We start from the raw sequence: 24,206 nt of genomic DNA, 5'->3' as shown, positions 1-24,206 counted from the left end.
CCTTGCTGGACTAAACATTCTTGTTCATATACATGTATAAAACTGGGTAAAAAGTATGATGTTGATATCTCGTTTTGGTTTATATGTATTTCATTTTGAGTAGGGGTCAATATCTTTGCATATGCATGTATTATCTATTTATATGTATGTTTTCTGTTAACTGCCTGTTCATAGCTATGTCTTTTTTTCCTACTGAGCTATTTGTTTTTCTTCTTAGACATGCTTTTTCTATGTGGACTTTAGCTCTCTGTATCATATTGAAGATAAATTTTCCCCTCCATTTTCTCATTTGCTTTTTAACTATTTGGTATTTTTTGGCCCTGAAGAAATTTTTAATTCTTCTGTAGTCAGTCATCAGTCTTTTCCTTCATGGTCTGGATAGTGTCCTGCTTCACATGTTCCTTGCTCTAGGGTTATAAATACATTTATCCATTCTAGTATTTTTATGATTTCGTTTTTAAGCTTTGTTGTGCCTGAAATATAGTTCAGTGTAAGGACTGGGGTAGGGCTGTAACTTTATTTTTTTCCTAAAATACTGCTGTTTCCCAGCATCATTTGTTTAATAATCCATCTTTTCTCCATTGGTTGAAATATGCTACGTGTATCTTATACTACATTCTTGTATGCGTTTGGGACTGAATCTAGGTTTTGATTGCATCATTGACGGCTGTCACCTTTATTATGTTTTCATAATACATAATTTTCATGACTAACAGGAGTCTAGCCCTCCTGCTAATCTTTTTCAGGATTTCCAGGTTATTCTTGCATGTTTATTTGCCTCTAGCATATAATTTTGCCACTTTATGTCCCAAACCGTATAATCTGGCATTGAATCAAATTTAAGGTTAATTGGGGTGCAGTGTATATCTTTGTAATGTTGAATCTTCTAATCCAAGAACAAAGATTGTCCTTGAATATTTTTAAATACCTCTATTTATACATCTTTGAAGAGTTTAAAGTTTTCTTTATATGATTCCTGTTAATATCTTGTTAACTCCATTTTTAGGTATTCAAATTTTCTTGTTAGTATAAGTAGGATATTTTCCTCCAGTATAACTTTATTGTTTATAAATTGGAAGACTCTTGATTTTGAATAATTTTGTAACCAGCCAATTGAATAGATTCTTGTTTTTTAGGTATACAATTGCATGATCTGTAAAATGATAATTTTTAAGTTCTTTCTCATCTAATTGCAGTCACTAGTAGCAGGAAGAAATTCTTATTCTTTTAAATACTTTCCAAATTGACCAATAAAATACTTGGAGTGAATTTAGTTTGCTTATGAATAGCCTTTTAAGGAAGGTACTCTTGAATTTAGTTTTCTGTTTAATAAAGGAAATTTAAATACTATTTATAAAGAAATAAAGCCAAATTATAAGGAGATAAAAATATGGACTTAGGTATTTGTTTACAACATTAATATTTTCATATTAGAGAAATGTCTGTGTTTCTGACATAGACCTGTCAGCTTGTGTATGGCCTATAAGTATGGTGGACTTTGTACCAGAAGATGCAAACTTTAATTTGGAAACCAGCACAGATGAGCAAATGCCAGTTTAGATCAGTGTTTCTGAATACTGTTGGTAAGATAACATGAAATATTTTAAGGAGTACATTTTAAATTAATAATCAGATAATTATTTTATCTTAGGAAAGAAGTATTTACTCCATTTGTAACGTGTGTTTTCATGGTTGACATTTGCTTAGAATGACGTTAAAGACAAAGCAAAATGATCTAGAGAAAAAGTAAAATAGTACATAAATGTCAAAAAGCTCTTAAAGGGTGAGAGAGGTTGAAATTTGGAAAATTGAATTTTAGGTTAATAATATTGTACATACCTTTTTAGAGATCAAGAGCAGTTTTCTCTGCATTTTGTTGGTAGCAGTGCTTAATAAATAATAATAATAAGGGTAATAATACTGAATATTATTGTGAGCCGGAGGTTACACTAAGCTTTTGTACATTATCATATACTGATTATAAGAATTTCTCTTCCTAGTTTCATAGTCTCAAGGAAATGAGGCAGCTTACTGGCACAGGATTATATAGCTAGCAAGTGGCTGGCTCACACGTTTGCTGTAACCTTTACTGAATCCACTCTGACTCATTCATATTTATGTCACAATTACTTTTGAAAATTATACGTCCCTTTGGGGAATCTTCAATTTTAATTTAAGATTCTTTGAATTTAAGAATCTTCATTTACTCTTAAAAATAAGATTAAATATTTTTAGGCGAATTTACCTTGTAGACAAAAAACATAAAAATACATTTTGTGGTACATCCTAGTATATCACTAATAATTCAGGCATCTCTAAGGGAAATTTGCCAGTGTAAAAGCAGTTCAATCATTTATATTCAAAATTGCTAAATATTCAAACGAGTTGGAAACTGTGAACTTTAACTGTGGTCTGTATAATTTTTTGTCGAATGGAAAGAGGTAACTTATATTTGGTATCACGTAACAATTAAAAGTATCGATACACTTCGAAATATTAGCTAACCATAATACTTTTAAATTTATTGAGTGATTAGAAGTCAATATATGGCCAGTATCAAAGTTTGCAGAAAAATCCAGTCTATTGAATGTTATTTTGTTTTAATTATTGTGCATTATTAATCTGAAACAATTGCGTCTTATAGGTAGAAATAATTTCAGAGATTATTTTAGAGTTCAAGTTCTAATTTATAGATGAGAAAACTACAGCCCAAAGCAGTGATTTTCCCACAGGACCACATAATAAACGACAAAGCCAGTTGGATGTTGGAATCCATGCCCTAGAATTCCAGGGAGATAGTTTTGTGTTAGTGGCAGAAGCAGGCTTCAGAGCCAGATGGGTCCCACTCAGTGAGGTCAGGAATTTATTTCACCTCTGTAGGAAGTTTTGATTTTGTTGCCATTGTAGTCAGTTCCTAATACTGTTAACCTCTATATACCTATCCCTGAAAGAAAATCATTGACCAGTGTTGATTCTTCCCCAGTAATATGTCCTAGGTGGAATGAGCATTTTCTAGCAGAAATAATAAAGTACAAACTGTAACCAAGAATCCTGTATCATGGCAGTATTAGCCTTGAGACCGTGTTGTTATTGATGAAAAATAAATTTCAGGGCCAACCTACATAGCAAACTGACATGGAGGGTCTTCTAAGTACTTTTTCTTGTTTCCAGGATATGTAAGGTACTTTTAAGACACTTTAAAAAAAAAAAAAAAGAAGAAGGAAAAAAGAAAAAGAAAACTCCTAAACCGAAGAGCCTGGGGCTCAGTGAATGCACACAGCTTGGGTTGGGATGTGCTTGAGCTCAGTCTGCCCACAGCTTGTAAAGTCAGTTAAATATAGCCACAGTTGGGTTCTGTGGAACAGCAAATAGGAAAAGAAGGGAAAGCTGGAGGCGTGTTGGTGAAAAACACTTCAAAGTAACTTATTTTGACGCTTCTTAAAGGCTTCTTTGTCAAGGCAGTTTTAAATAGTAGTTCTGTTTCCTTGAATCCACGCAAGACCATAAAACAGACTGGATTCAGGGGAACTGGCGTGGGGATGTTTTCAGCTCTGGGGCTGCTTGTGTTGGGACAGCTGCTCTACTCTGCTCTGCACATTTAAAATTTTTTTTAATGGACCTGCATTCAAGTGCCTGAAAAGCCAGTCTTTGATACACACCTTGTATAATCCTTACGTGCACGTTCATCGAATATGCCTGTTCGTCAGAGTTTTATGTTGTCCACCTGTTAGGTTTCCAAAGAGAAGGAAACACATAAATGACCCCGTATCGGTAGCAGTCTGGTTAATGGATCAGAAGGTAGCCCATCTTGTTGTCCTTACATCCCTTTTAGTGGCATCCACTGAACTGATTGTCTTTTCAAACCTGACTACTGGCTCTTCAATGATCTTTCCCAATTAATAAAAAAATCATTGTCTGCCTTTTCCCTGTTAGTTAATTACTCTGAGATAAAACCTGTAACCTCCTTAAGCTGTCTGAGGCAACCTTGGGCAAGCAAAAAAACAGTTTCTGTTTTTTTTAATCTTTCTGTATTTTTTATTGTCAAGGTCTTGGTTTCCTCCCTGGTGGAGTAATTAGATTTAATTGACCTCTGAGGCCCCCTCCAAGTCTGATTTGTGATTGATAACTGTTTTGATGGTGCTTTGGGAGCCCAGCAAGCCAGCAGTACCTTTGGGTTGCGTCTGAGGACTTCCAGTAGAATCCACAGGAGCAGTTTCTTCTCCTCTCTCCTTCCTGGTTTCCAAGCCTCGGACACCCTCGGCCTTGGGTTTTTCATGAGGCCCCGCCCCCTCGACTCCACAGCTTTCACAGAACTGATAGGACACAGCACAGGGTGACAGCAGGTCCCTGAGGATCCCTGCTCTCCACTGCCAATGCTTCAGATGTGGGCAGGCGCCCAGGCTGGTGTTTACGCTCGGCTGTCCAGTTTATGACTCCCAAGTGCGTGTTGAGTCCCTGAATAGATCTATTAACTGGAGGTTTTCACACTACGCATCAGAGCTGACCACACTCGGCTGAGTCACACCAGCATTTAATTTATTTTGGATCAGCCCCTTTAGCAGGGAACTTAAGGTTTTACTGCCCTAAAAATGCTTTTGAAATGTTATTTACCCTGTTGCTCACTCAACGTCTGAAAAAAATGTGAAAGTGCTTCCAGGAATAGTAAAAATGTGTTTCAAAACACTGGACTGAAACAGGGGGCTTAGTTCTAGGGTGTGGGTGCCCCACTTTGAGAATGTCTAATATGCCACCGTTAGGGAGGCTTCTACACAGGAGTCTGTTAAATAGGGATACTCCTCGCATATTTTAAACGTGAGTCAATATATAAATATTTTGTTAAGACATCTTGTCAGCAACACATCTGTTTCGTTATGCATAAAATCTAACTACTTTTAGTTTCTAAGCTGCTGAATTATCTAGTATGCTCAGGGGAATTTCTCTAAAGCATTTTTCTAGGCTTGGAGACATCTTTATATTTTTTTGAGAATCTTAGAAGAAGTCCTGATTTGTAGCATGATCTGCTTTGTAAGCATCTCATTAAGAACTGAAAATCTGTGAAACGTGCGAGACAGTTGCTATTCTCCGTGGTAGGTGGTGGTGGCATGCATAGATGTGGCCAGGGCTGGGCTACGTTGCTAAACATAGGGACACCAGAGCAGGAACCAGAATGATGCAGAGGTTTCCAGTGTCCTAACGCCAGATGAGAGATATTTCATTCCAGGGCTTCAAAGTTATAGCAATCTGAGTCTAGGTCTTTACTCCCCCTTTGGAATATTATCAAAATATCCTATGCTCTTGGAGTAAGTTGCTGGAAAGTTTAGGTTCAGAATCTCATGCGTGCATCTCGGCTAACAGCCCGTGTCACATAGCACTGAAATGAAGGGCTTTGAACGTGTGTGTGAGGTTGGTTTTCAAGACTCAGCAGAGTCTGCTGGGCCGGAAGTTAAGGATTTCTGTCTCAATTATCCTCGTGATTTGTTTCAGAGCATCACTTTTGCAATTTGCCCAACTGGTAACGTTTTTTAGGTTTCATCGAAACTGAATAGTTTTCTGAATGTTGTATTTTTCTTTTTGCTCCAAAATACTGTCTTTGACTAACATCAAAAGAATGTAGGCCTTCTAAATTTAAGAATGAACTGGATAAGCGTCAGTCAAAATAAAACCCTATTTGCTTTTGCCTTTTGGTCCTGCAGCTTCGGTTCCCTTGTAGGAACCTACTGTCTAGTTGAAGAAGCAAGAAAAAAAAATTGGACATCCACATCGTAAAGACAGTTTTTTCCCCTCTTGCGGGGGGTGGTTAAACAGCAGGTTTGAGTGCGCAAGAATGCCAGAGCGGGAGAAGAAGTTACTTACAGTTGAATACCTGAAGGAGCCATGAAGCCTGGCTTTTTCTGATACTGTCATAGAATCCTAGCTCTTTAAGAGCTACAAGGACTATTAGAGATTATATAATTTAATTAAATTCCAGTATTACATAACCATAGGTTGCCTGCTGGATGTGTCCATTTGAATATTTTGTTATTGCCTGAAACTCAAAATGCCTAAAACGAAATCATCTTTTCCCACCACCCCACCCCACCCAATATGCACCGTTCTCCCAGTTAACTTGACTCTTCCTTTCTTCTGCCCTGTAACTGCTGACCTTGCCCATCTTTTGCATGTTCATTATCACCACCCTCATTTGGGAACTCACGCTCCCCCCACCTTTTCTGGACTCCCAAGGGAGTTTGCTGCTTTCTGTCCCTCCTTTTCTGCTCCTCTGGCTTCTGGTCGGTCCTGCTCACCACTGCAGACGCTGAAGCACTGCTTTTCCACAGCTGTAAAATTTACTCATTTAACAATTTTATGCAATGTACAGACCATGACTGGGTCTTGGATTAGAAAATAAGCAGTTATTAAAACACTTTGAGGGAAGTTGGGAAACTTAAAAATTGACTATATTAATGGTACTGAGGTCACAGGAGAATTTCCGGATCCTGAGAAACTGCATGCCAAGGAAGCGTCACTAAGGGTGAAGGATCATCATGTCTGCAGCTTACTTGCATATGGTTCTCCAGCCAATGACAGTAACAGCCACAGCAAAAGTGAGTGCAGGTGTGTATAAACACGGAGCGAGACGAGGCAAACGTGAAAGACTCTTAACCGGTGAATCTAGGTGAAAGATTATCGGTGTTCCATCAACTATCATGTAGATCTAAAACTTCTCAGGATTAAAAGTTGGGGGAATATCTTAGTGCTTGCTGCAGCGACTAAAGGCCAGTTTCAGGCCAGGTGACGGCACCTGTGGATTGGCGGTGACCACCGAGAGCTTTATGGAGAGAGGTGGTGTGCCCGGGGGCACCTCCGGGTGGCGGGAGGTGGCACGGTGATGTGTGCACAGATGCTGGCACCTCCGACCTAATCACTGGGGACCCTTCTTCCTTGCCCGTGGGCAGCTTGGGCACCCCGGGCTCATCTGCACTATTTCCTCCTGTAACTGTTCTCGAGGTTCGGAAGTGGCTGCGCCTCCACATGCTCCGTTTTCTCCTTGGTCACCATCCTGTCTGGGCTCCATTCTGCCCTCCCCAGGTCTGCATCCAATGGCCAAGGACTTGAATTATTCTTGGAATAGAACTCTTAACTCCTTGGTCCTGGTCTCTCTTTTTTACGTCTCTGCAAACTCCCAACCCTGCATCAGTCTTGGAGTATTCTTTTTTTTAACCTGTGCTTGTGCCGAAATGAAAAAAAATAACGCAAATACATATATGGTCCCCTTTTTACTCATAGTCTTCAGTCTCTTTGGGTTCCCAGTGGTCACCTTCCGTGGTGCGTCTCCTTCCACTTTCCTGACGGTAAATATTCTAAGTCAGCCTCTTTGCTCAGGCTCCCTAGCCAGTCTTGAGCTTCTGGTCCTGAGCAAATAATCTTGCGTTTCAGTTCTTGAAACATGCCGCCTCCTCTCTTCCCACTGCCAAGTTGTCTCCATCTACACGCGTCCTTCTCCCGGCTCTGGGGAGACCTGGTCCGTCCTGCTCAGACCAGGCCTTTTCCCTTTTCTCTTGAGCCCGTTCCCTTCCCGGTCGCGGCAGCTACTCTTCCTGTCTGTCTGTCCGTCCAGCTCTTCCCTTGGCTCCCCTCCCCAGCCTGTTGACATGCTCTAATCCCTTCCACTTTGAGGAATAATTTTCACCATTTATTAAGGGCCTGTTTCATGCCATGCACTTTATTTTTAATTAGAAAATATTTGATATATGAACATTAATATGTGATATCTGTGTAATTTATGGAGCATAATGATAAAATGAAAACTTGGGTTAATCTACCCCCAACTTAAAAAAATGGTAGAATCATGGTGAAAGCTCTCTGAGTGTTCTACCTGCCAAAGTCCAGAGGTGACCAGCATCATGACATTTGCGTGTTCTCTTGCTTTTCTGTATAGTGTCATCATACACGAATAGTTACTAAACACTATGCTGTGTAGTTTTTTGTGTTTCTTAGTTTATAAAAACCATATCATAGTGCATATTGTGTCCGCACCTAACAGACTTTTATGAGATAAAAGATTACAAAACATCTGATTTTTTTCCAGTTTTATTGAGATATAATTGACACACAGCACTGTGTAAGTTTTAGGTGTGCAGCAGAATGGCTTGACTCACGTATGTTGTGAAATGATTGCCAGAGTAAGTTTAGTGAACATCCATCATTTCATATACATACAAAAAAATTTTTTTTCCTTTGTGGTAAGAACTCTTAGGTTCTGTTCTCTTTAACAACTATCCTGTATATCAAGAGCAGTGTTTTTTTGTTTTTTTTGTTTTTTTTTTTGCGGTACGCAGGCCTCTCACTGTTGTGGCCTCTCCCGTTGCGGAGCACAGGCTCCGGACGCGCAGGCTCAGCGGCCATGGCTCACGGGCCCAGCTGCTCCGCGGCATGTGGGATCCTCCCGGACCGGGGCACGAACCCGTGTCCCCTGCATCAGCAGGCGGACTCTCAACCACTGCGCCACCAGGGAAGCCCGCAATCATTCTTAATAATGGATTATTACAAAAGTAATTGATGATACTTATTTAAAAAAAAATTTTTACTAAACTTTATATGAGTTTTTATATACATTTATTAGTTAATTGAAAAGCTTTAAAAAACTTCTGTGGTATCTTGTTTTGATTGAAACATTTTTATTTTGATTGAAGGAGAAGTAATATGGAAATAACACTGTAGTTAGGACTAGACAAATTGGTTTCATCTTCTGCCAAGTTCTCACTAGCTCTATGACCTTGAGTAAAGGATTTAAGCTTTCTAATCTGTGATCTGATCTGGAAAAATGGGGATAATATCAGCTATCTCACCAGGATGTTGTGGGATATAAATGGGAGAAATATCTTAGAGAACTTAGCAACCATAAAGAATTAGAGAAATGTAAGATGTTATTCATTTGATAGAAATAATAAATACTTTGAGGAACATATGTGCAGTAAGTAAGATTGCGTTAGCTATATCTACTAAAAGGTGTAGTGTAAGGTGATAACTTACCTGAATTTTAAGCCTGGTGTTTTGATAGAAAAAAAAAAATACTCAGTTTTTCTAAATGGATGATCCGGATCTACCAAACGTAGTCAAGTATCCTGACTAAGTCATGCGTATTAGGGGAGGGAATAGCTGAGAAGCAAACCACTGTGTGGCTTGTCAGTATTACAAGCCTAGACCACAGGTGTATGGATCTGGTTGGACAGAATTAGGGACACCGGGCTTTCAGTCTGAGCCCCTGGCAAGGTTGGGAATTTGGAGCTGGGTGCTCCTGAGACCAGGATGGGGAGTACTATACAGTCCCTATGGACGTGGACATCCTTTCTCACCTGAAGGACCACCCCCACCCGTCACCACCCTTACAAGACTCTGGTCTTCAGTAGAGTCGAGTGTGGATCCTGTTTTCCTGCTGTCCTGTTAAGTCGAGATTGAAGAAGTACATGGTTGACATGTCCTTATACTGCATGCACATTAAAAAATACAACTTTGAAGCTCCTTGAAGACAAAAGGTCATGGTTGAGTAGGAGCTAAGCCCCATTGCTGTTGGTGAAAGAGGGCACAATGACGAGATGAAAACAGCCAAAAGGGTGAGCCTGCAGAAGTTCCGCTGTCATAGGCGCTGTGCTGCGCTAAGCTGGTGGGAACGCGCCCAGGCTGTGCGGCCTATGGGGCAGGGACTGGAGAGGCTGCTGTCAGCAAGGTGGCGGCCCATGCTCTTCGATGTGGGATTTTCCCCCAAAGTGTTTTTCGATACCTTCTCTGAGTGGCAGAACCTTCGTGCATAACACAGCACAACCCAACAATAAACACCGCGATTCCCTGGGCCCCAGAATCGTGTTTTGCGGGTGAACCTGCCTGCAGAAACTCCATTCTTTACCTGTCCCCTGCTCTGAGCGCCAGCTTTATTAGTTTGATGATACGCAGCTTTCTGGGTAGATGCTTACAGACTTCTCCATGGACACCTGTGTGCATATGCTTGAATTTCATCTGTCTTTCAGTGACTTTAACTTATACAAATCACAGCTCTCATTTTGTATCTTTCTTCTGTGATTTACAATGTCTCCAGCTTGGTGGGGACTCCATTGTTTCAGATCAGGTCTGAAATGGCTCAGGGTGCCCATAACTGACATTTCTGTCACGGAGTGTGCCTGTGATAGGAATGGTCTTAACTGTTTATATCCCTGAAAGAAATTGGGTTAAAAAGAGCAAGAATATTTGCAGATAGGCTCTACTTGTCACCAGCAGTGAACTGAAGTAACAACCAAATGTGCAGTAGAATGGAGAAAGATATAGTCATCAGTATCTGTGTGTCTTTTTGTTATTCTTAGGACCTTTTTAAAGTCGGTCAACAAAAGAGCATTTGCTTTGTCTTTCTCCATTAGCCAGGGCACAAACTCTACAAAGAAAGGCACAAGGAAATGCTAATAAATCAGGTAAATACTAAAATTTAATATTTCTTCTCTTTTCAGTACTGCATTTTTTTCTTCCAGGTTTAAAGTTTTTCATTAAGCATGGCCTTGAACCCTGGAGAAAGTGCAGCTCTGTTTTAGAGTACCTGCAAAAAATCATTTCCTCTATGCATCATTTGGACGATTAGAACTATGCAAGTATGTACTTTGCAAAGAAACAGCCTTTAATTAATTGTGTGGACTGTCACTTTGAGAGATAATGGGAAAGGGAAAAAGAAAGAGAAGCTCTATTTTCCATTTTTGGACAGTTTTAATTCATGTGTGTATTTACTACAAAGAGATTATTTTAAGCACGAAGTTTACTGGTAATTTATTATTAACTTCTCTCTAGATCTGAACAAGTCTTTATCAATGTATTTGGAGCCCTGAGTTATACAAACTTTCAGTGAGTATATTGTTCTAAACTTGAAAGGAGTCATTCACAGCAGCACTGGACTGGTCAGTTAGCAGATCTTTAAAAGGGTTTTGACAGGGATATGCTTCTTGTATTTCCTCTGTTTTTCCCACCTTGATTTCATGCGCGAGGGTGGTGATTGATTTCCCCAGGGCGCCGTGCCATCCAGTGTGGACGAGGTGCTGGGGAAGTAGTTCCTCGCTTTCCTTTTCTCCCCCAGCCCTGCCTCTGTCCGTGGCTCATGCATCTGCCGGTGCTCCCTGGCAGCAGAGCACTTTGCTTAGCTGTGCCGGTTACCTGGCTGCTCTTCTCGTCCTGTCCACATGTGGGTATGCTGATCCGTGTGAAACCAGCGTCGAAGTCTAAGCCTATCTCGGCCAGGAAGTGCCTGGCTTCCCAGATATTCTCAGAGCAAGAGTGCAGGGGCTAAATCTCTTCCTTCCTTTCTGCCCTCTATTCCCTGACACCTATGGCCAAGGGAATGTTTGAAACTCACTAATCTGTGACACTTTGCTTTGTTAATAAATTCTATAGAGACCAAATTTTATGTTAAAACATCTGTAGGCCCATCATTATGGAGTGATTGTTCCTATTAGTGGAGCAGATTGCCATATAAATCATTAGAAATATATATGTGGTGCAGATCCTTGCTCTGTTTGCTAGCTGGGATATCGGGCAGGTTACTTGGTCTCAGTTCACTTCAGTTTGCTCTTTTGTGAAATAGAGATAATAGTGCTAACTACATAGGGTTACTGTGAAGATTGAAAAGTTAATGATCGTAAAGCACTGAGAGCGTGGCTGACATAGCCTGAGCACTAAATAAGTGCTTACTCTTGTTTTTAATACTATTATCATCATCATTTGTAGTAATTCCAGGTCACGTGAGGACTTTTGTTTCTCTCTGAAGGGTAGAAATTTTAGCATGAGTGTCAAGAAAGGGAGAGTGGGAGAGAGAAAAAGCACAGGGGTTCCAACTGAAGGAGCTTCCGTTTTAAAGAGGCGAGAATGTGGGCAGGAGGCCGTTCCCTGGGGGCACTTGTATCCGTGTGGAGATGGCCAGGCTAGCTCATGCTTGATGCAGCTGCGTTACATACACCCGCACACGCGTATGCGCTTGATGAATGCCTTAGGATTTACTTTTGAGGGTTTTTAAACGTCTCTGGGACGGTGTTGGAATGTGTGTGTTGTCCTTCTTCTAAGAGTGTAATTAGAAATTATCTTTGTATACCTTATTAGCAGCTCTTCCCTCTAATCCCACTTTTCTTACAGCACTTGCCTAAATCACAGAAATGTGTTTTGCTGTGATGAGGTCGGTGGTGCTACAAGTGCTGGGTTGTGCAGATGTCCCTGGAGTTCAGGTTTTGGTGTTTTCGTTCTTCTTTGCTCATTAAACTAAGAGTTTACAATAATCATTTGCAGTTTGAAAGGAACGTGGATTTTAAACCAGGTTATCACGGGAGTTCTACCACTAAAAATCTGCTAACCTGTTTCCAAATAGTTTCTGAGTGGCTTTTAGGAGATAAAAATGAGTCAATTTTATATATGTTCTAGATGCTTAGAAGAAAAAACCAATTGGAGAAATACAGCCTACTAGAAAAATGTATAAGAAATACAAAAGATAAGAATAAGTAATTCCCAGAAGAAATAGTACACACAGTCATAAACACAAAAACCTTTTCAGTCTTTATACTAATCAAAAAATGAAAAGAAAACCAGCATTTTTTAACCTAGCAAACTGAAAAAAAATATTTTCTAAAATTAACCTTTTAGTTCATTTCTTCCTTCTATGATATTTTATTTTTAGTTTACAGTTGGCCGTAAGACTTAACATTAGAATCTTTTGAAATTGAATGTTACTTTGAAATTAACATTAGAATCATTTGAAAATACTTTGGGGAAAGATATCAGGGCAATGGCAGAGCAATGTGTAATCCGATGGGGGTATCCAGCCTCTTTCTAAAATGTGGCCTTTAAGCTTCAGCTCATCACAGTTTCCTGGGAGGTCCTGGTTTGCAGCAGAGCCAGTGTCACTTCTCCATGTGCCATGTGCGCGTGTGAGGTGTGTGTGCAGCCGCTGAGCACCTCCCTGGGGGCTCTTTCCCCAGCAGGGGGTCTGCAGGAAGGGGTGGTGAGAAAGGAGTATCCATCAGTCTTTGCTATGCAGGGGTTGTTGATCACTCCTTCTACCGGGAGGTAAATCAAAGGGAGTGAAAGGCAGTTCTTGGGGGCTGGGGGCGACCTCAACTTTTATGGGGAAATGATCTTCAGCTTTAAAGACTGCAGGAGGCGAGGTTATTTATATGTTTTGCACATGGATGGCGTCCTTGTGTCCAGCCAGCCAGTTACTGCTCCCTCTCCTGACACTTGCTGGCTCTGTTCTCGTTCTTCCCTCTGGTTCGCAACTGTACACATGAGTCCAGTCTATTCGTTTTAGCTCTTTTCACAGTAGTTTTTAGTTAAAAATTCTGAGATCTGAGAGATCTGGGGTTTTTTGTTTGTTTGTTTGTTTGTTTTTTTGCGTTATGCGGGCCTCTCACTGTTGTGGCCTCTCCCATTGCGGAGCACGGGCTCCGGACGCGCAGGCTCAGTGGCCATGGCTCACGGGCCTAGCTGCTCCGCGGCATGTGGAATCTTCCCGGACCGGGGCACGAACCCGTGTCCCCTGCATCGGCAGGCGGACTCTTCAACCACTGCGCCACCAGGGAAGCCCGAGAGATCTGTTTTCACTTTTCTTACTTTCTTTCCTTTTTTTTTTTTTTTCCACATTCTGCTACCTCCTAACTGTGTGACTGGACACTAAACATTTAATGTTTTTAGTCTCAGTTTCCTGAGCTGCAAAATGAGACAGTGGAATTAATAATCCCTGTGGTCTTTTGAGTTCTGTGAGTGTGACAGAGATTTTATCCAGTGCTTTGTGCTACAAGTGTGAGCCAGGTGAAAATACTTTTCCCGTGCATTCTGCCTCTGGAATCTTGGCACTGCGGTGGCTAATCTTCCCATCTGAAGTCTTCATTCTAATTCAAAGCAGCATCTTCTGTTAATCTTTGAGGTGTCTGTACTTCTCTCATTGGAGGTACAGATTACTTTGATATTGTAATTGCAATTAGGTGAAAATGCTTATTTTAGAGTAATTAGGGCGCATAGACTTAAAGCGTGTGGCAGGCAGTGTGGACGAGTGCTTTCTCTCCTTACAGGGGTGGTATTGTACTTCCCAGTGCTTGAGGTGATCTAAACAAGGGAATTCATTTTACTAGAGGCCTGGTCTCTTCAGCCCAGCACTGCTCATTATCTTACCCTCTTCAAAGAAGCTGCCCAACGGTGCTTCGGCAGAAACATAGTCTGATTTAGGCGCAGCTCAGAGGGGCCGGGTTCTCAAGCTGCATCTGAGAAGCTGTCCTTTTCACTTGTCCTGTGGGCTAGAAGTGAGTCCATGTTTGGAGAAGAGGAATGCTCTCTCCTCTCTGCAGGAAGGTAGGTGGCCATACGTTTGAGGACATGGGTGGGTATGAGGCCATACGTGTATGGACATGGGTGGGTATGAGGCTCGGTCAGGGCTGTTTCAGCCTTCTGTGGCCTTCGGGAGAAGGGGGAAACTTTCTGCACTCCCTTCAGCTTTTTATAGATGTGAAATTTTAGGTAATTTTTATCTTATAGTCAAGATAGGATTCAGCTTCTGGAATTACTGTGAATTGTATAGGTGTGTATCTGGAACATTACATGAGAGGTGAAGCACAAGGACGGGGGCTGCAGGCACCAGGCACGCCGGAATCCTCCCGTTTGGGACCCTTGGCAGTGGCCCTGCCGCCTGGCTCGACAGCCTGAAACCTACATCCCAAGTCCACCTCCAGACACTGCTTCCAAGAGGCAGCGGCGCCCACATGAGGCTGGAGAAGGCCCCGGCCCTGTGTCCTGCCTCCCCCCCAAGCTCTGGGCTGTCCTAAAGTTACAGGACCTTCTGCATTTGGGTCACTTGGTTAAAACTAGAAGGACTGTTTAATCTGTGAGATACCCTGTCATGCAAAGTGACTAAATCAATTTGGTTTAAAAATGAGTCTGTTATGGTCTTTTTATTGCTTTGTTGGGCTCTGACACGCGCTGGTGGGCCCCAGGTGGAGGAAGTGGTTTCCCAGGGCACAGTCGTGGGAGCCCCGGGTTCTAGTCCTGGCTTCCCCTCTCGTGGGTGCCACCAGGAGGGCCCCTAACCTCCACGGGCCTCCCTAACTCCCGTGCCAAGGGGCTGCCTGCCTTCCCGGTGAGTTCCTGGAAGAATAAGACAGAAAATATTTCTGTGTCCTGAAAATGTTAAAGCTGTGGTGCTTACTTCCAGCTGTACAACGTTTAATGTGAAATGGAGACTGTCTTCATAACCATGTGCAAAACCGAATTGAAAAGAGTCCCGGTTGGGGTGCTGGCTCTCCAGTGAAGGCGTCCCCTGTCACGAGGCCTGAGCCCAGGCTGGAGTCGGTCCCAGATGAGTTGTGTTCGTCGTGAGTCGGACATTTAGGCCGTCAGCTCCTCGGGTTCCAGGAGTCGAGAGTCAGATGTCGTGTTGGCTGTGGCTCTCAGTTGCCGTGACGTTGTGGTTTTCCATCTGGGGGAGGTGCTGTGCGACCGGCCCGTCCTCCTAGAGGGGCTTCGGTGCAGGGGTCTGGGGGCCGGGGGCGGGGGGGCCAGGGGCCTCGCGCTGCCGCGGTTCCCACATTGTGCGGCCGGCCCTATCACTTGGGAGACCTGGCAAGGAAGTGAGGAGGAAGCAGGTGCCACTGCTGGGGCAGAATGTTCCAGCCTGGCTGGAAAGTTTGAAGAGGGCCTGGGTGAGAAGAGCAAGACCTATTGACAGGGCTCAGCCCTGGGCAGGCCTGTTTCACATCAGCCTCTGAATAGTCACAGCCCCTCCCCACGGTCTCACCTCTGCCTTCTTGTTTTTAAACATTCTCGGCAACCGTGGTGGAGCACAGAGCATTTTAACTTTTTATTCCAAGAGAAAAAGTAAAACTGTGAAAAGTGCAGTGTTGCCTGCTTCAAAATGACACCACCACCACCAAGAGCAAAACAAAATGTACTTTCTAGGGCTGTCTGACCTACTGTAAAATTATTATTATTGTTGTAAATGCTTTTTCTGTTAAGCTGTTTTCAGAATTAATTATAGGACTATTGATTATCCTCAGGTTTCTGATGGTCCTGTAGATTGACCTGGCTTGTCGGGGTGTGAACTGTTCAGCTCTCTTATCTGGCTTACTTTGCATGTTGGGTGTGTAAAGCCACACAGTTGTGCATGTATCCTGAGATTGAGAGGAAAAGGAGTGTGCCAGACCATTTCTCTTCTTCTCCACGTGAGTCTGTAAACCAGAATAGTTATGTCAACACGTCAGAAGAAAATTTGACGGGGGTTTTAATGAACCACAAAATGTATCCCTTGTTGCCCTCGCCTTGTCATCCTGCCTGGATTCACGCGTGACTTCTGCGTTAGCGCAGCAAGCGCCCTCGCGGCAGCCCTCTCATCTTCAGGACCCATAGGGTGTCTCCAGTTCCAGCTCTGAGTCAGGCAATGATAGGAATAAAACCTGCTTTCTTTTTCTTTTTCCCGGAATATCTGGTAGGAACGTTTGGAGCTCAAAGGGATATTTTAAGCTTTTACAAACTGAGGAAACCAAAGAAAATCCAAATATTCCCAACCAGTTTTGAGCACACAAGTTTCCAGTAGTTGGAGCCTCTCGTTTTTATGTTAAGTCTGGATGGGATAGAGGGGACTTGCCCAGGCTGAAAGCAGAAGGGCAGTTACAGGATTGATTGTGAAATAGCCACCCAGCTCATTTTCTGAGCAGGGCTGGTGATGTTCTACCGTATCTCTAGAACCCTGATTTTGTGCCTTGTGGCCTCTTAACAGTTTAATTAGATGGCTCTCACACTTTCTTTCCCTAAAAGTGGAGCATGAGGTATTTTACCTAGAACCTCCACCCTCACCTAGACATTTTTAAAGAATTTTTAAAAATGAGCTGAGAATCTCTGTGTTTAGTCAGACACCGTCATCTTAACGTAGAGATTAACTGCATGATTTAAGATGCGTACAAATGAAGTTCCCATTATTTCATAAAAAGTAAGCACCTCGCTTTTACTGAACTCCACGTGCGCATGCGCTTGCACGTGTATTCAGGGCTAACACCAACGCCATCATGTCTACGGCCCGCCCCCAACCCACCTTCAAACCCCAAACCCTTTCTGAGGTGACTTTCCAGACCCTTGGGCTCGAAGCCAAGGCCACCAGTGCCTGGAGGGCCTCCCCTGAGGGCCCACACCTCCTCGTCTCCCCGTGGCAGCTCTTTCCAGTGGTGTCAACACCGCTGTGCTCTCAGCCTCCTCCCCGCACTCGCCCTGCCTTCTCCCCAGGCCCCGCAGCTCCTGTCTCATCCCTGCTCCAGCGTCTCCTTCTGTACAGCACCCCCAGAAATAGATTCCTGTTTTATGTCCCAGGAGCACCAAGCCCTTCTGCTTGGCCGCACACGTGTTGCGTGTTTCACAGGGCTCGTAAGCGGCAAGACCTAAAGCAGATCCATCAGCTTTTGAAGCTTCCTGTTCTCCCTGTTGCCCCATGTGTCCCTGGATTTCAGTTTCTTTCCCTGTGCACGTGGTGATGCCAACGCCTTCCCACGCTCCTGTGGGCACAGACGAACGCCCGTCTATGGGAGGCTTAGTGGACGGCACAGCACCACTCCGTGTTTATGTCGGATGTTGTCTGAATTATTTTCATGTCGGTTGCCATGAGCCTTATTTAAGTTCCTAGAGCCTCTGAATGCTGTTTTCAAAACCCTTGGTCTTGGCCACGATGGGTCTGACCGTTGTTGATGTTCCTTGTCTTCCAGGACGGCTCCTACTTGGCCGAGTTCCTGCTGGAGAAGGGCTACGAGGTGAGTCCCCTATGAGCCGGCACAGGCCGACGGGATACCGCGGACACCGTGGCCTCCCGCTTCCTCTCTGCTGTCCTTCTGTGTGTGTTTCCACGGAAGCTCTGATAACAAGTCCAAATCAGGGGAAGAATGTGCCTCTTGGCTGGTCACAGCGCCAGCTCATTGTGCTGTTTATCTGCTGGCGCGCTGGCAGCCCCCCGCCCCCCATTCTTGCTGTTTCCCTGCTTTGCACGCTTCCCGCGTTCTCAGCTAAACCAGCAACCAGGTGGGCTGAACGCTGTACCGTCCTTAGGGTTAATTTATGATGTCATGTGTTACATAAAAAAGTCCCACTCACGGCGAAGTCACTTAATTCGGAAATTGCACAGAGCAGTAAAAACTAAGCTGCCCTGGCAAGGCTGCGTGCAAAGTTGACACTTGGAGGTGCTTGCTTTCCAGTCGGCAGCCAGAACTTCGTGCAAGCTGGAGCTTCAGCGTTTGCTGCTCTTGCCCTTGTCGTCCTTTCCTCCTTCTCGTCCTCCTCCTTACACGTTTTCTGCTTTCCTTGAAAGAAACAAGGGTTTTACATATTAAATGGATGTATCTTAGCATGTACATCTTACACTTTATAAGAACTGTTTTCGGATGTGCACATCTCTAGAAATATCTGTGCTCCTCAGAAGACAGAAGCCTACGCAGTGGCACATGTTCTCTGGCCTGATTTGGGGGGTGTTTACCTTAATAATTTTGGACGCCATGTTTTTTCCAGTCGCAGGTACATTGTTTAAAAAATGCGCACCGTGGACAAATGCAAAAACAATAGCAAGGAATTTGGCATTTAAGCACCAACAGGATTTGAAGGACAGGAACCTAGTTTTCTTACTGTAATGCATGATCTTTTCTGTGAACTTTGACTTTTAGACTTCGACTAATAGCAGATATGATTAGACCTTCTGTGCCTTTATCTAATAATGGCTACTTCTACGTCTTGTAATGATATCAAAAAAAGGCAAATGTAACTATGGAAATAGGCATGTACACATGTGTTCATACACATAGATTCCTATAATAATTGAGCAATCAATTCATATTCTGCAGAGCAGAGGATTTTAGAGTTATGTGTAGAATAGAAGTATTGGTTTTAGGTGAAGACTGATATTTATTCAGGCTGGACTAACTTGATGCTTTAATAATTCTAAAAGGAAAGGTTTGTGAGAGAGACGTACTTATCTTGTTTCAGATGTTGGAACAGGCTAAGAGTCGTTCGGTGGCTGGAGCGGGGTGAGTGATTTGGCTGTGTACCGAGCGAGCCAAGAGAAGGAGCTACCTGAGTAATGGTGATGGGTCAGGACATCTGACCCCCAAACACGGCCCCTTGGCACGTGAATATTTTAAGCTGACGGAGTTTGAAAAAATGGCAGAAGTTTCTCCTGTTTATTTGTCTTTGTTAGTTTAGTGTAGAGGAGGAGAACATTTTCCTCGACCCTCTTAAGGGTCCCTGGCTGGGTCTGAAAATTAAACTGAAAGCATACAGATGTATTTAATGTAAGTTTTCTGTGACATGGGAGCCTTCCTGAGAAAATGAGGATCCGAAGAGGCGGGTAAGCCCGAGTACTTGTGTGTTAGGTTAGGTGAGGAGGGACAGTGGTGGAGAAATGAGGTCCAGGGGTCTGCAGTAAGTGTAGGACTGGGCGTGGCTCAGCCAGGTCTGTTGGGTGGGATTCTTCCCAGCATCCCCTTGTCTTGGGACGTGAAGATGCTCCTTTCCTCCAGGTGTGGGGAGGGCACCTCCCACCTGGCTGCTTCAGGGGAGAAGGGTGAGGGGAAAGTCAGGGTGACCTTCGCGCTTCTGTCATTTTCGCAGACTCGTTCAGCTTAAAATATGCAGTGTGCCCAGACACCATGCCCTGGCTGGTGCGTCCTGAGCCCCCCACAGTCCCCGCAGCTCGGGAAGAGAGAGGCGGTGTGTCAGCAGGAGTGCACAAGCTGGGTGGGTCCTGAGATGCACTTCCGAAGTGGACACGGGGCACTGAGGCATCGGATGCGGATGTGGCTGGCCCCAAGGGAGAGGGAGCCGGCGAGCAGGTGTGAGGCGCCCGGGAGGAATGGGGACGGGGGTCTGTCTGGACGCGGTAGGCGGTCAGCTTCCTCAGGCATCAGGATGGCGATGTCAGTGTTCCTGGGGAGGGCCCGGAGGATGGCGTGCCCAGGAGGCAGAGATCCATGTAGGCGGCCTGTTCAGGAATCGCCGGACCCCTGAAGACGGGTCGTCATGCTCCTGAGTGGACCAGAGACTCGGGAATAAATCAGAATCTAGGCCAGTCAGCTGCGCTTCGGCTGTTTTCTTCCGCTGGCATCTGAAGCTGTAAGAGCAGGTTGGATTCTGATAAAGACCATGGAAGGCCCACTCGGCAAATCACAGTTCGTGGGAGGGATGAGTCATTGAAACAGTGATTGGCAAGAGAGGAGAGGGCAGAAGGAAATACTCCCTGCAGTACAGGTGGAAGGTTCGGAGCTGCATGGCATGACCGGAAGTGATTCCTCCTTGGAGCACAGGGGAGTGTGAGTTTTGTAGGAATGGGGGCCGTGAGAGGGTGTTTATCTGTCCTGTCTTCAGTTTTCCTAGGCTGCTGTCTTCACTTTTAAGAGATTGAGGTAATTGGAGGGTCAGTTTATTAACTGGGATCTGATGATAGCACAGGCTTTTATCTTTTGGCGTTTAGGTCAAAGTAGATGTGAGAGTCATTTTTCGAAGAGGCTGCATTGCACAAATTCCAGAATTACCATCAGCAGCCCCTGGTTGCTCCAGAACACGAGCAAAATAAATAACAGGGTTAGAAAATTGCCTCCCGTGAGATGAGAGGGGACGCCCCTGTCCACATCTGAACCCAGAGGGCCAACGTCAGCAATTCTGGGCGAGCACCTCCTTCTTAGTCAGGGCTTCCCAGCGTTCAGCCTCAGAGCCGCCCGGGCCCCACCGAAGACGAGGTGGCTGAGTCCGGGGCCTTAGACCGGCCTTTCTAACAGCCCCCAGCTGTCGCGGTGGCTGCTTTCCCGGGTCCTATGGTGTGAGAACCACTGCAACTAGAGGTTCAAATGAGCTCTTTTAATGCCAAGGTGAAGCTGAACAGCATTTCTTAAGGTATCTTAATTTGGGGTACCTTGGTTCCCTGAGCTCTCATATTATTTTGGATCTAGTCTTTGTGGACCAGAAATAACTGGAAACAACATACTTTGGGGTAGCAAAGTGTCGCTGGGAACAAATGAACACTAGGAGGAAGAGCTGCAGATTCTGAGGGCAGGCTTGACCCTGAGGCTGAGATCTTCCTGCATAAGAAAGGGGCAGGCTTCCCTGGCCGGCAGGGGTGAGGTCAGCCTTCGTGATGAGCACGGGGTGGGGTGGAGTGGGGTGGGGGCGTGGACCCCGTGGACAGTCAGCTGGAGGGAAGCAGGTTGAGGAGCAGAGCCAGGTTGGTTGGGGAGTGACGAACGATGGGGCAGCGAAGGTGAACACACGCCTGTGCGTGGAGGTGACTTAGTGCAGTTAGTCAAAGCAGCAAAGTAAAGGTACGAAAAGCCTGGCTAACCTTGAAGCAGAGGGAGACGTTTGTGTATGCCTTGAAAGGGAGTCTCATACGTTATAGATTAACTAGTTATGCTTAAGTACCTCGTCTGACCACACACCTTAGATTTCTGAAGCTGCGGGGCCTGGTCACCTAATGTGTCCTCTGAAATCCGTGCATCTGATCATGTTCTTTTTTTTTTTTTTTTTTTTTTTTTTCCAATTCACGATATATTATGAACGTCATTCCACGTCAAGGCATAGGACTACTTCATCTTTTGGCCATGCCATGCGACATGCGGGATCTTAGCTCCCTGACCAGGGATCGGACCCTTGCCCCCTGCATGGGGAGCACGAGCCTTAACCACTGGACCGTCAGGGAGGTCCCGTCTGATCATGTACTGAATGAACAATGTAACGTAAAAAAGATGGATTGCTTCATCCCGGGTCCACTCCTCACTGAGAAGGGAGACCCTTTCAAGGTTTAAAGTTTTTAATGCTGCTGGTTTCTTGAATTTTGCTCCAGATTAAACATGGGGGGGGGCATAAAGATAAAGAGAATGGATCTAACATGTGTTCATTATTTATAGAATGTCTGTAGGTATCATCTCATGATGAGGAGAGCCAAGAATTCTCAGCGTTTATAGAAAACCATCTTTATGGCTTTATGGATTTAATTCTACACATTGTTGAAATGCAGAGGGTTAATTCTCCTTTGTACCGTGTCAGGCCGCTCGGAGCAGGGAGGTGAGCGAGGCCATCCAGCTCGCGGTGGCGAGGCAGCCCCTGAGCTGGTTGCTGGACTGCGTCCTTATCCTTTCCCGCCACTTGCTGGCTCCGTGGCCTCTCGGAGACTTAGATGATGAGTGCACGTGTCCCCAAGGTCGCCACCAAGGTCAGGTGAGACGCACATGGACAGCAGTCCAGAGGAGCTCTGTGGGCCTGTGGAGCTTAGTCTTACAGGACAGGCGGGTGGCACAGTGCTTGGTGCTGACCGGCCGAGGGACACAGATTTTGTAGGAGGCCCTCGGTCCAGTCTGTTACTTGGCATCAGGAAAGGGCGGGCGTGTGACGTTGCCCGGGTCCCGGCTCTGCGCGTGCTCCTTCCTGTCGCCAGGGAAAGAGGAAGACCACAGGAGTGAAGCTTCCTGTGAAGGTGCCTCTGGTTTCAGGTGCCTTCCTAGCATCACTGTTAGCAGATAAGCCAACAATATACTTTTGTACTTATTTTGTGCAAAATACAAAGAGAAACCAGAAAAATGAAAGACAAAGTCAAACCCTTTAAAAGCTAGAATGTATCTGGGAATATGTGAGAAATCTATATTAATTAACTTGGTAACAATGACAACACAGCAAATCAGAATGTAAAATTAGAGAATAGGTAAATCGTGGGTTTCCCTTCCAGGAGAGGAACTGTAACCAGGGGGCCTCAGGAGAGCAGAAAAGAAATGGGGTGTACGGACTGTGCAGTCATCCCTGGGAGACTGTTTGTTAGAACTGGAGTTCCTGTGATTCCGTTCTTGATCTGTGGATCCTTTTTTCTGAGTTGTTGGTAATCCTATTGATAGAAGCCTGGGTGCAAAAAAGTCAAAGCTTTTTGTGGCTTTCGCTCTGAAACCATACTGAATGTTGGCACGATGGGCTACGTCCACCTTTAACAGAACCACGTGCTGGTGGCGTGGTCTCAGGTAGCGTCCTCACCTGTAAGATGGGAGTCACGATACGAAGGTGGTTGTGAAGGTTCAGTGATTTAATGTCCACAGAGAACAGTGTCTGTGCACGGTCACTGCCATGTGTGTGCTGATGTGACCGACGTCATCTAGACTTTTCAGAAGCAGGTTGCATTAAACATCCCTGAGAGGCATCCTTGCCTCCAAGAGAAATCTAGACACTGAAGAATTTAAAATCCAGTGGTAATAATTTTCTGTTTTCTTGGCTGTAATCAATCAATCAATCCATCAGTCAGCATTTCTGTGCCTTTATACTGCCTAATCTGACTCTGGGTTTTGAAGTCAAACCAACTTTGTTCTGACATCGTGAGAACTTGAAATTTTCCTTTTCATCACTTAGTTAAATGGAACTTGAAATTTTTTTGTCAAAAATGCTCACTTCTGTTTAACACCTTAGTTTTTCAGAAATTTTGTTTTTGAACTGCTATAATTTAATAACGATTTTAATTAATTTTATCAGGAATCAAATTTAGCTCATTTATCTTTTCACTTTGGTTTCCTAACTCGTTTCTTTTTCTCCAAAAATCCTTATAAAAACAAACAAAAAATCCTGCCTACCTCCCTTCTGTAAAGAAAAAGCCGCTAATCTCACATTCTTAACTAGATCATCCAGCTTGCACACATTTTGCCTTGTCTTAAAGTTTGTATTTCACCTGTGTCAGAAGTAGACAGACTCAGCTTTCATTAGTTCTTAGAATAATACTTGCTGTCATGGATTAAGTATTTGGCAGGTCTTTCTTTCCCTGTATACACATACCAAAACTTGGGAGTGAGGGGAAATTAAAACACAGCTTTTTTTTTTTTTTTTTTGTATTAAAAAAAAGACCCAAAACTAGTGCTTAATGTGTTTGGTTATAAGTGTGACAGTAAAGTCCTGTGTTATTTATTTGCTGTGACTTTGGGTAATCGTCTGATTTTCATACTGCATCCATCAATGTCATTGAATATTTTTATCAGTCCTTTATGTTGATATAAAATGTATATGTATATAGCATTTCTCTTTGTTCTGGGCTGTTGGGATATGTGACTTATCCAGAAGCCAGCAATCAAGAGAAAAAAATAGACTCAATCATATGATTATTTTTTCATTGTCAAAGCTAAATTATCTGTTTTTAGAACATATGAATTCCTCTCTTTTCAAGGAAATCAAGCTCAGCTTAC

General features: G+C 44.0%; 1 protein-coding gene across 1 annotated transcript in view; it reads left to right on the top strand.

Moving 5' to 3' along the window:
• GMDS (GDP-mannose 4,6-dehydratase) overlaps positions 1–24,206 on the top strand; it is a 481,487-nt gene that overhangs the window by 62,886 nt on the left and 394,395 nt on the right. Inside the window, exon 2 of the mRNA XM_082663621.1 lies at positions 17,730–17,774. Coding sequence (XP_082519747.1) covers positions 17,730–17,774 — 45 coding nt within the window. The remainder of the gene's footprint in view (positions 1–17,729; positions 17,775–24,206) is intronic.

This window comes from Grampus griseus (assembly GCF_964374135.1).
Source record: "Grampus griseus genome assembly, chromosome: 10".
Lineage (NCBI taxonomy): Eukaryota > Metazoa > Chordata > Mammalia > Artiodactyla > Delphinidae > Grampus > Grampus griseus.
Note: the sequence above shows the minus strand (reverse complement) of the source record. Positions and strands in the feature narration are given on the sequence as shown.